This window comes from Acinonyx jubatus, chromosome B4, assembly GCF_027475565.1.
Source record: "Acinonyx jubatus isolate Ajub_Pintada_27869175 chromosome B4, VMU_Ajub_asm_v1.0, whole genome shotgun sequence".
NCBI classification, from domain to species: domain Eukaryota; kingdom Metazoa; phylum Chordata; class Mammalia; order Carnivora; family Felidae; genus Acinonyx; species Acinonyx jubatus.
In genome coordinates, this window is record NC_069387.1 from 52670725 (window position 1) to 52683720 (window position 12996).

Sequence of the window (12996 nt, forward strand, 5' to 3'; positions counted from 1 at the left end):
GGGAGAAATAGTAAACTGGTGAGTGGAGAATATGAAGAAACTACCTAGAATGTGGTAGAGATGAAAAATGGGGAGTATGAGATTTTAAGAAATGTACGAATATAAGAAAAGGCTAGTATAACATCATAGTTTTAGTACAGGATAGGAGACATAAATGCTGAGGAAGGGCAGAGTAAAGGCAAAAAAAAAAAAAGTTACACAAAGACAAAATAGTGAAATTACACAACACTGAAAACAAAACAAAAATCTTAAAGTCAGCCAGAGAAAAAGGAAATTTCAGGGAAAGCAAGTCAGTCTGAGAGCAAGCAGAACTATCTAAAATAAAGGGCATCAGAACATAGAACATTTTTCTTCCAAGTTCTGAGAGAATGTAACGAACTCTAGCAATGATCCCTGAAAATATAGTCTTTCTGAGAGAATATAATAGCCTGAAATTGTGTAGCTGGCACATCTATCTCACAACAGTAGAGGAATTTTCAGATTCCTAAGATATTTTCAGAAAGTCAAAACCTTGCCACCTGCCAAATCTTAACTAAAGGAATTTAGGATGGATGTATTCTAGAAAGCAAAGTAATAGAAGAGAAGTCTGAGATCTAATAAAAATGGTTACTAAATTTAAAAACCATCAATTTATCAAATGTTATGTGCATAAATAATAGTATTTTTACATTTGTAAGTATTTTTTTTAATTTTTAAGGACAGTATTAAAATATCAGACAATAATAATATGTACCATAAGGGATGAAATATAAATGTAAATGTTCTACTTTCTTGTGTAGCTCAGGAAAAGGACTCAGATGAGGAGCCTGAGGCACAAAGATGTTAAGTAACTTGCCCAAGTTCACAGTTATTCCTGAATCTTTTATTTTGTCCCAATGACTTTATACTAGAAGAAAATTGATGACAACAAATGGAGGTAATTTAAAATTAGGATTTTCTTTTTTTGTTGTTGTTCCTGTCTGGCCAAGTACATGACAATGGAAGGATTTGATTTTGTATCTCTCAGTTTCTTCATTTAGGTTAGAAAATTAAAATTATCAAAATAAACAACCAATGTGCTCATTTTGACAGCACATATACCAAAATTGGTGTACAAATGCTGAATCATTGTACACCTGAAAGTGATGTTCCATGTCAATTATATGTCAATTAAAAAAAAAGCTGAAAACTATAGTTAGTGCATTCACTGGAGATAAAGAGCAAATGATGGCACAGACATGAGGAACAGCCTCATCTTCCTGTGTCCTACTCCTCAGTTTATACAACTGTAGTCAAGAAGAAAGAACAGAGTACAAAAAGAAAAAAATTTCCATGTTACATACCCCAAAGGCAGATGGTAGAAATTAGAACCCAGGCATGGTGAGAGCCTCTCTCCATTCTTGCCATAAAGTACATAAGGTATCTCCATCATGATTACTTTGGAGGGGATTTCGCATTGTGACATACTTAGATTGCTGTCACAGCAGAACTAAATGTTTATAAGATAACCTACGTCCTATGCATGCTGAATTCAACTAAACAAATCCCTGAAAGTCTGCCAAGAGGGAAGAAAGTCCATCAAGAATCAGAGAGCTGAAATTCAATTACAGTTCTTCCTGATCACATGGGCTCTTCTGTTTTGATACCTTTGTTTTTCTGCATTGATGACGTATTGGTGTTGATTGAGCTAAGTGGGTGTGATCTGTTTGATGTTATTGACTGAGATGCCTATGTGGAAAGGGGCTAGGAAAAGCCCCTTTATGTGGCAAAGAGTATAAGGAAATGGAACCAAATGAAGTGTGAAGAGAATAGGAGGAGGAAAGTAAGAAGTAATAGGCAAGAGAGGATAGGGGGATGCAAGCATAGAGAATAAACACTGAAAGGTAAATGTTTCCAGAGGGAACTAATGAAATCTATTCCTTCCACGAATCAAGTAAAACAGTGTATTCTCTAACTCAATCAGTGTTAATATAAATAGTTGAAACAAACCAATTATTATACAATTGCTAATATAAATGGATAAAATCACATAGAAGTCCTTTGATTAAAGCGCAGGAACAGGATATTTAAATATAATTTACATTTTCAAACTTTTTTATTAGGAGTCACTGGCAATGTAGAGCTGCCATTGTCATTCTGCTTTTAAAATTCCTCCAGGTCATACTTACTGCATTTGCAGTAGAACCTTTCAAGATTCTTTTCATTTTTATAAGATTCTTATAATCCTTTTACAGTGATTACAAATCTCTCTACACCTACAAGGTAGACGGAGTTTTCCCTACAGAAAATTTGAGGTGAGAGAGAACTTTAATTATGGTGCTCGGTGGTTGCGGGGGAGGGGGTTGTTTCTTTTTGCATTCTCTATACGGTAGATACGTTTTCTGTTTTGGAAAAATATTAGGGCTGTCCATTTTACTGAGGGCATAAAAAAGAGACATGTATTTATTAGACATGCTCACTCCTTTCTTGTTCAATTAAAATTAAAATGAGAGTTTTACAGCATAAAACAGATGGATTCACTTAAGTAATTTTCCTCCAGTATTGTTTATCATCTCCCTTTAATTGTCCAGAATTCCTAGTGTCTTGACACATTTTCTCATGCTCTTAGAAGCAAGGAATTAAAACCTGAATCACTCAAAGGAGTTGAGATTTTAAAATTTTAAAGTTACATTTTTAATTTTTTTTAATGTGTCAGTTTTAAGTATTTCACATCAGGATGGTTTGAATCATTCAAAGATTTATATTTCATAAGCTGTATCTTTTTCCTGGAGTCTCAAATACAAAATGATAAATAAAATTAAGAATGCATGTTTAGGGGTGCCGGGGTGGCTCAGTTGGTTACGCATCCAGCTTAGGCTCAGGTTATGATCTCACAGTTATGGGTTCGAGCCCTGTGTCAGGCTCTGTCCTGACAGCTCAGATCAGAGCTTGGATTCCGTGTCTCCCTCCCTCTCTGCCTCTCGCCTGCTTATGCTCTGTCTGTCTCTCTCTCAGCAATAAATAAATGTTAAAAAAATAAATAAATAAAAATAAAGAATATGTTTAACTGAATCCCTTCCCCACCCCATGCATGTACATGTGTAAATGTGCAACATGAAATTGGATGATACTCCAAAGCTCATAAAGTTAAGTCTTCTAACTTAGTACATGATCAAGTTAAAAAACAAAGAAACCTAGAATATAATTTGTTCTTGAAGATTTGTAAGAAGGGCATTTCTCTTGTTTCCTTGGAATCCTCTTCCTTGCATCTGATAATTTTGCTTGTAATCTACCCTTTCTAGAAATAAAGAGTATTTGGTTATTCTTAGCACTGATATATCTCTTTCTACCCAAAGACTAAAAATGTAAATATGTACCCATTTTCTATAGCATTCCTAATTCTTTTTGTTATTAAAACTTTACTGTGCAGTGTATGAAATACTTTGATTTGGGAAAAAGGGAATTTATATGTTTATACCTTTATCTTCTCACCTACAATATAAAAATATTCCTGCTTTCCCACCAGTTTTATTGAAAAATAATTGACACACATCACTGTGTAAGTTTAAGGTGTGCAGCATGATGGTTTGATTTACATATATTGTGAAGTTATTACCATGATAGGCTCAGACAACATCCATCTTTCTCATTATAGATATAATAAAAAGAAAAGAAAGACAAACAAGAAAAAGGAGAAAAAATGTTCTCCTTGTGCTTGGAACACACATGATTTACACTCTTAACAACGTTTCTGTGTATCATACAGCTGTGTTAGCTATAGTCCTTATGTTGTACATTACATCCCTACATTATTTACCTCCTAACTGAAAGCTTGTACCTTTTGACCACTTTCCTCTAATTTCTCCTCCACCCACCCCCTGCTTCTGGTAACCACAGTCTGATCTCTTTTTCTCAGTTTGGTGCTTTTAGTTTTGTTTATTTAAAGCTTCCACATATAAGTAAGATCATACAATGTTTGTCTTTCTCTGTCTTATTTCACTTAGCAAATGTCTTCAAGGTCCATCCATGTTGTTGCCTTTGGTAAGATTTCCTTGTTTTTTTTTTTAAATGGCTAAACAATATTTCATTATACACACACACACGTGTGTGTGTGTGTGTGATGTGTGTGTGTGTGTATAATTTATCCATTTATCCATTGATAGTTACTTAGGTTGTTTTCGTGGGACACAGTTTTTTTTTGTGAATGTTTTCATTTTCATGAAGTGAATTTGAGAGTTTTTACTTGTTTTCAATATTTTTTGGAAGAGTTTGAAAAGAATTGGTGCTAATCTTTAAATATTTGGTAAAATTTACGAGAGAGACCATCTGGCTTTTCTTCATTGGGAAGGTTGATTACTGATTCAACCTTCTTACTAGTAATTAATGTGTTCAGATTTTGTTTCTTCCTGCTTTGGTCTTGGTAAATTATAGGTTTCCAAGAATTTTTCCATTTCTTCTAGGTTGTCCAGCTTGTTGGTATATAGTTATTTGTAGTAGCCTCTTTTGATCCTTTGAATTTCTGTGGTATTCATTGTATTGTCTCCTTTTTCATTTATATTTTGTTGATTTGGGCCCTTTCTCTTTTTCCCTTGCTTCTTTTAGCTAAGGGTTTGTCAGTGTTGTTTATCTTTGCAGAGAACCAATTCTTAGTTCGGTTAATCTACTCTGTGGTTTTTCTTTTTCTATTTCATTTATTTCTGCTCTACTCTTTATTATTCCTTTTATTCTGCCAACTCTGAGTTCAAGTTGTTCTTCTTTATTTAGTTCTTAAGATGTAGATTTTAACTTGTTTATTTGGGATCTTTCTTCTTAATGTAGGCATTTGTGCTATGAACTTTCCTACCAGAACTGCTTTTGCTGCATCCCACAGTTTCTGATGTGTTGTCTTTCCATTTGTCTTAAGACACTTTTTAAATTCCTTTTAATTTCTTTGATCCGTTAGTTGTTCAGGAAGGTATTGTTTGATTTCCATGGGTTTGTGAATTTTTACAGTTTTCGTCTTGTTACTGATTTCTAGATTTGTGCCATTGTAGTTAGCGAAGGTACTTGGTATGATTTCAATCTTCTTTCTTTTTTTAAATGTTTTTATGTTTGTTTATTTTTGAGAGAGAGGGAAAGTGAGCAGGGGAGGAGCAGAGAGAGAGGGAGACACAGAATCTGAAGCAGGCTCTAGGCTCAAAGCTGTGAGCACAGAGCCTAATCTAGGCTGGAACTCAGACCACGAGATCATGAACTGAGCTGAAGTCAGATGCTTAACCAATTGAGCCACCCAAGTGCCCCTGATTTCAGTCTTCTTGAATTTGCTAAGACTTGTTTTGCGGCCTAACATATGGTCTATCCTAGAAAATGTTCTATGTGTGCTTGAGATAAATGTGTATTCTGCTTTGGGTAGATTATTCTATTATTAGTCTTTTGGGTCCATTTGGTCTATAGTTGTGCAAATTTGCTGTTTCCTAACTGATTCTCTCTGGCTGATCCATGTATTATGGACAGTCAGGTATTAAAGTTCCCAGCTATTACTATATTTCTTCTTGTAGCTCTGTTAGTTTTTGCTTTATGTATTTAGGTGCTCCAATGTTGGTTGCATAAATATTTTATAATTGTTATGTCTTCTTGCTGTAAAGACATATGCTGTAACATTATAAATAATGCTGTAACATTATAAATAATGTTCTTTGTTTTTACCATTTTTAGTTCAAAGTCTATTTTGTCTGAAAAAAGTATTGCTACTCCGTTTTTTCTGGGTTACCTATTTTCTTGAAATGTCTTTTTCCTTCCCTCTCAGTCTACTGTGCCTTTAAGGTTAAAGTGAGTATCTTTAAGGCAATGTGTTGTTGAATCATGTTTTTTTCACCAGTTGGCCATTCTGTGTCTTTTAATTGGAAAACTTAATCTGTTTCCATTTAAAGTATTTATTGATAGGTAGGGACTTACTATTGCCATTTTGTTAATTGTTTTCTGGCTATTCTGTAGGTCTGTTGTTTATTTTTTCCTTGCCTGCTGTTTATTTTTATATTTTAATGTCTTTTGATATCTGTATGCTTTCATTTCTTCAGCATATTTTTTTGTGTAATTATTAAAGGCTTTTCCCTTGTGGTTACCATGACACATACAGTATCTTAAACTTAAAATGCCATGTTTTATTTTTATTTTATTTTATTTTAATTTTATTAATTCCATTTCATTTTATTATTTTTTCAGTTTCTTTATTTATTTTGAAGCGAGGGACAGAGTGAGAAGGAGAGAGAGAATCCCAAGCAGGCTCCGTGCCATCAGCACAGAGCCCCACACAGGGTGAGATCATGACCTGAGCTGAAGCCTAGAGTCAGACACTTAACTGACTGAGGCACCCAAGGTGCCCCCTAATTGTGGTATTTTAAACTGATAACAACTTAGCTTCAATATAATCCATAAACTTTACACTTTGAGTTTTTTTCTCCCTCACATCTAAGATTATTATATTGCTATTATAATTTACACGTAATTTATGTTGCATAACTAATAACAGATTATTGTAGTTATGATTATTTTTACATTTTTTTTTAACTTTTAAAGAAGAGCTGTAAGTGAATTGTGCTCCACTGTTACCATATTGCAGAATCTATGAGTTTATATTTGTCATTATCAGTGAGATTTACACTACCTTTTTATGAAGTTAATTACCATTCTTTTACTTCCAGTCAAGATGTACTTAGCATTTCTTACAAAGCAGGTCTGATGGTAATGAAGTCCCCCAGCTTTTGTCTGTTTGGGAGTCTTTAATCCTTACTTTGTTTCTGAAGGAGAACTTCATCAGGTATAGAATTCTTGGTTGACAGTTATTTTCTTTCAGTATTCCAAATATATCATCCCATTTTATCCTGGCCTGAAAAGTACTGTTGAAAAATCTGCCCATCATCTTATGGGAGTTCTCTTATATATACAAACTCTCTTTTCTCTTGCTGCTCTTAAAATTCTTTGTCTTTGACTTTTGATACTTTGATTGTAATTTGTCTTGGTGTAGCCCTATTTTGGTTGAACTTTTTAGGGGTCTTTGGGACCTCATGGATCTGGATGGCCATCTCTTTCCCCAGATTTGGGAAGTTTCCAGCCATTGGTGCCTTAAATATACTTTCTGTCCCATCTGTTTCCTTTCTTATTCTGGAATTCCCATAACACAAATATCATTTCCTTTCATTGTATCCCCATAATCCCCATAGGCATTTTTCACTCTTTTTTATTTTCTTTTCCTTTTGGTCCTCTGACTGTGTAATTTGCAATGTTCTACTCTCCTGATCATTGATTCTTTCTTCTTCATGGCCAAATGTACTTTTGAAACTCTCTATTAAGTTCTTCAGTTCAGTTATTCTATCTTTAAAATTTGGATTTCTGTTGGTTTTTGTTCATTTGGTTTTGGGTTTGTTTTGATGGTTGCTAGTTCCTTGTCAGACTTCTCTTTTTGTTTGCATTGCTTTCCTAATTTTGTCTAGTTGTCTGTTTTCTTGTAATTTACTATACTTCTTTAAGAGGGTTATTCTGAATTCTTTGTCAAACAGTTCATAGATCTTCATTTCTTTAGGATTAGTTATTGGAGCTTTATTAGTTTATGTTAGTGGTGTCATATTTACCTGATGTTTTTGTGATCCTTGATTTCTTAGGTTGGTATCTATGCATTTGAGTAACTGAGCTTCTTTTCCAGACTTTGCAGGTTTGCTCTACAGAGACAATTTTCACCAGTCAGCTCAGTTTGTCTCTGGGTTGTCTCCTGGTAATGTCTTTGGGCAGGTAGGACCTGCTATTGTGGTCTATTTTGGAGTGAAACAACTGTTGAAGCTCTGAGGTTGGGAATGAGGGAGTGTGCCACTGGCTGATAATAATTGGATAGGACTGTTGGCTTGGTCCCCTACGTAAATGAGGCTGTAGTATGGGCTCCACAATGCATTGATTCTCTGGTCAGGCTTAGTAGATGGTCAGGACTGCTATTATATACAGTAATAGACTATGACAGGGACCCTAGCAGGGACCCAGGACCTATGCAGCTTGTTGTTTGGGGACATGAATCAGGCCAGAGTGTACATTGAATGCTCTGGTTAGGTAAGGTCATCAGTTTTGCTCTGCAGATGGGGGAACCCACAGGCTGTGCTCTCTGTTCAAGAGCCACTGTATGTAAGGCTATTGATGGGTTATGCAGCTTCCCGTGTGCTCTGTTTAGACCCCTGGTCAGACAGGCTATAGGTTGTATTTAGCAACGAGTAGTACTAAAAACTTAGATTCTCTGCTTGGGCACAGCAGGAGAAGCAGCTCTAAAGCCTACAAAGCTCTTTGTTTGTTGTCTTAACTCAAGCGGTACCACATCTCATGTTCCCCGACCAAGCAGGGCCACTGGCTTTGTTCTGAAAGCTGTCTGTTCTCCCTGCCCATGTGTCAGCTCCAGTGATGCTGGACCACACAGCTTCCAAGAGTTGGTCAGCTGGGGATAAGACACTCTCTACAGTGAGTAGGACTGTCTCAGGGCAGGAGGGGGAGGTGTCATTCCAGCTATTTTCAGTTTCCCAAACAGGCTCTCAGGTTGAGAGTGGCTAGGAGTCACCCTCAGGCTTAGCTATGAATGAATCTCCCTGCCTGTGCATAGCATGGGAACACTCCACACCCAGCACTGGCTTTGCTCTTGGGGTATTCCACACTGCCCTTGCACCTCTTGGCTCAAGTGCCACCGGACCTCACTGCCTCTGGGAATTGTCACCAATCCTTTTGATCAGATGGGGCTGGGAGACACTCCCCACAGTGGGCGAGACTATGACTCACTTCCTTGCCTGGGTATGGACATACTGAGCTTTAGAGCTGACAAAACTCCTTGCTTAAGAATCTGAATCAGGCACATCTGCACCCACCAAGTTCACTGATCTGTGTGTGCCCCCAGCTTGGTTCTGCAGCTGAGCAAAGCTGCTGGTCAAGATTACTATTTGGGCATTGCTTGTATGAACTTGATCTGCCAAGATCCATGTCCTAGTTGTTGCAAACCCCTACCCCCCTTACATATCACAGTCCGATTCCCAGTGGTTGAGCCTCACAGATTCCCCTGCAGTCGCCATGGTACAGATCAGAATAGGGACTCCCACAGAGCAACCTACAATTCTGGGAGGGGTGCTCGTTATCCACTTGGGTTGTCTTTTCCTGCAGGAGGAACCAGAATCTCAGGGGAGACTTTGTGCATTATTGTGCTTGCTGGGGTTAGAGCAGCGTGGTCATCCTGTAGCTTCTTTTCTTACCCTTCTAATGCAGTCTGTCTTGATCTCTGTGGTGCAGAGGGAGTGCTTCAGCCTCACCCCCACGTTCTAGGACTCTCTCAGTGGTGTTTTTTATTGAGTAGTTGTTGGTTGTTCTTGCGAGGGAGAGCTAAGTTGGGAACATCCTATGTTGCCATCTTTGTGACTGAAGGCAAATATCCCTCTTTTCATGGTTGTTGCCAGGGCTTGTACTTGTCAGAAGTGTTCAAAATATTAGACTAACAGTACTACAGAAGCAACGTGCTTTTCCTCTCTTACAAGGTTTATTTTAAATTTCATCCCAGGCAGTAAGTTTGGAGTCTTAAGGTCTGCTGTTTGTTTAAATTTAGTCAATCCTTGAGTTCCAAGAACTCTAATCATTGAGTGGATTGTTAAATTTGTATTTAAGATGGAATTGCATTTCTCTGAGAATCTCAGCTGGCAGCTATAAAGAATTTGCAATGAAAAAGATCACTCTTCTCATAAATTTCCCTTAGAAAATATGTTGTATTAAGACTCATATGGCACTACTCCCATTGACTCGATTAAAAAAAAAAGTGGAAAACTCAAAAAGTCGCAATTAACTATCAAAATAATTAAAGAATTGCCTAAAGCAGTGCCTGTCAGAAGTCTTTTTTTTTTTTTCCAAAATATAGCAGTTAAAATCTTGCCTTGGCCTATCAGCCCTCTACAGTCTTGCCTGGCAGATTCTCTGAACATGTTCCCTGTCCCCTGCTCCTCCTTCCCCTTCACTAAGCTGCTTTCCCTTCCACACTGACCTCCCAACTGACCTTCTGACTTCTCCCAGGTAGGGCCCTCTTTCTGAAACATGCTTCCCCCAGTACTGTCTAAATGTCTTCCTTACTGCACCAGGCCTCTGTTCAAATTTTACCCCTAGAACATTTCTGAATTTCTGTTCTTTGTTCTATGTTCTCTGCATAATTTTTCTTTATATCACTGAAAACTACCGGAGTTTCTTTTCTTTTAATCCCTCCTCCTCTCCTTCTTCTTTTTCTTTTCTCTTCCTTTCCCCACCTCTTCCACCTCTTTTTTTTTTTTTTTTTTGAGGTTCTGTCTTTTCCAAGAGAGTGGAAGCTCCACGAGAGCTGGGATTTTGTTGTTGTTGTTGGCTACTTCATACTTAGTCTCTGGAACAGGACACGCAATTTCTCTGTGCAGACACTTTATACAACATCATACCTCCATCCTGCTCCTTATGTTTACCCTGCTTTTCTAAGATTATCTGAAGGTGGCCATAATCTAACAAATAGTCTAAATTAAACTAGCCATTTCCAACCTTTTTACATCAGAGCATATGATGTTTGATCTGTATATATGATGTGTTATATGTGATACAACGTGTGAATACAGTAGTGTTCCACAGACAGCAGTGGAGAAAGGGGAAAGGATTTAGAGCTTGGTGAAAATTTTATTTCCTTTGTTTTATAAAAATATAATACAATATCATTACAAAATATTAGAAATAATATTAAAAATTAAATTTATTCTGAAAGCTACAAATAAAATCTTATTTAAAAAAATTTACAGCCCTAGTACTTCACAGGACACCTATAACCCACTTGTTGCCCACAATGATAGATTTGTTGGGAAACTCTAAGACTTAAGTGAAGTTTTTGTTTTGTTTGTTTAGGAGATTATATGTTGTGTAGGTTTGTCAGTGTCTTTGGTAAAATAGCTAAATCTTTTCCAAAGACATAGAAGTCAGTATAAAAACCCTTAGGCATGTTGTTAAGTGCAGTACAGATGCTGTCTAGCAGATCATGAATTCTTCTTCCTCCTCGGACAGCCTCTGATAGAAGTATGGGCTAAAACCACATTTTACTAAGAACAGCTGCACTCACTCCATATTCTCCTGTTCATTAGTACTGTGACCATGGGAAGGTTATTTAACCTGAGTCTGAATGATTTCTTTACCTATGAAGGCAAGTGATTAATCTACTGATCAAGTATCAATAATAGAGAGGTGCCTGGGTCGCTCAGTCGGTTAAGGGGTTAAGCATGTCACTCTTGATTTTGGCTCAGGTCGTGATCTCACGGTTTGTGGGATCTTGCCCCGAGTCCAGCTCTGCACTGACAGCATGGTACCTGCTTGGGATTCTCACCCTCTCCCTCTCTCTCTGCTTCTCCCCCATTCGTGCTCTCTCTTTCTCTCGAAAATAAATAAATGAACTTAAAAAAGCAACAACAGAAATATTTGAAAGGAGTAGGAGGATAGGCGGGGCTCCCAGCTTCCACATTTATCAAAGGAAGAGCACAGTTTTCCTCTAGTATAACAAAACAAAAGAAATAGTGATGCCAACAAGAGATGTGAAAATTACAAAAGCCTTTCAGCAAGCTTAATATTACTTTCAATGGACCCAAAAATCTTCGGGTGTAATATATCAAACTTTTGAGAGAACTGGACGTTGGAAGCAAACTAAGCCGGCTGCGAGTTCCCCACACATATTAGTCAATGATGTGAGAGGTGCCTGTTGTGTGTTTCCCTTGAGTGGTGAGAAATAGAAAACAACTCAAGATTTCATTTCATTTGCCTTACAGGAGGTTGTTCAGCCATAAAATGCTAGAAAACAGTAAGCAGATGGCTGTTCAGAAGATAGTTCTCTCTTCACTTTTCAGTGCAGGCTGTCTTCTCTGTGTTTGGGAGAATGGAACTTCAAAAGATCTCGTCCCTGTACTCAAGTATCAGCACTTTGAAATCTAAGCCAGTTTTCACAATCAAGAGTAAATGCACTTTGGCACAGATATCAACACTTAAAATTTAGGCTTTAGTCCTTTTGTTTCATCTGAAATGGATCATATTACATTTTTAAATGGTTTCTACGGATACTATTCTGATCAGAGTTCTGTCTCACACCAATAATGTAGGTTCACTAAAAATGTTGATGGTTAATAAAGTTAATTGCCTCTCAAAAATATATCTTCTTTATTTACGAATTTTAAGCATCGGATACCTGCCAAACTCTGCTCCAGATAAGTTAATGTTTAAAACAATAGCAGATCCTGTTACTGCTAAAAATTTTTCAACATTAGAGAAGGCAAACACACGAGGAAATTTTAATTATTATGTCAGAATGACAAGAAGAAACAAAGATGGGAGGAGAAAATAATATCCTTCTGTCCTGAAGTTACTCCAGGACACCAAGGCTTTAGCTCAACTTGCCAACATTGCCACTGATCTTTTCATGATGATCCATTCTTCCCATTTCATGCCATGGAGACACCCCACTATACACCTTGTCTCCAGATGGTGGTGTGCAGAGAGGGCAAGCCCCATGGCCTGAGTGCTCACGTGGTCCTGATGGAGTGAGAGGGGGTCTAAGGTGAAGCGTAAGAGCTGCAGTTTCTAATTTCCAAAAAAATTATTTAGTGGTTTAATAAATCTTTGTCTTTCTAGGTGCCCTAGCTAAAATTTCACCTTTTTCGTCGCCCTGTTCCTCACCTCCCCAAGGGACCCCCGCCAGCAGCCCAGTCAGCAAAATTTCTGCAGTGCAGTTTCCAGAATCTGCCAACACAACTGCCAAACAGGGCCTAAGTTCTCACAGGGCATTAACTTATACTCAGAGTGCCCCTGACCTATCTCCTCAGATCCTCCCTCCACCTGTTATATGTAGCAGGTAAGGATTTTATTGTGTTAACTAGAGTTTAACTCATCAGAAAACGAATACTAGTTTTCTTCTTAGGAACACTTACCTCCAGTCCACGTAGCTATGTGGAGGTTTGACAAAGCAATGGACAGGAAAAGTAGAAGATAATGTATTTTATGTTGAATAGA

At 37.4% G+C, this 12996-nt stretch overlaps 1 protein-coding gene across 4 annotated transcripts in view; it reads left to right on the forward strand.

The window, feature by feature from the left end:
* The window catches only part of PDE3A (phosphodiesterase 3A), a 526332-nt gene that overhangs the window by 473021 nt on the left and 40315 nt on the right, over positions 1 to 12996 (forward strand). For all 4 annotated transcript variants that reach the window (XM_053225916.1, XM_015074658.3, XM_027035682.2 and 1 more), the window contains one exon: positions 12619 to 12838. In XM_053225916.1, coding sequence (XP_053081891.1) covers positions 12619 to 12838 — 220 coding nt within the window. The remainder of the gene's footprint in view (positions 1 to 12618; positions 12839 to 12996) is intronic.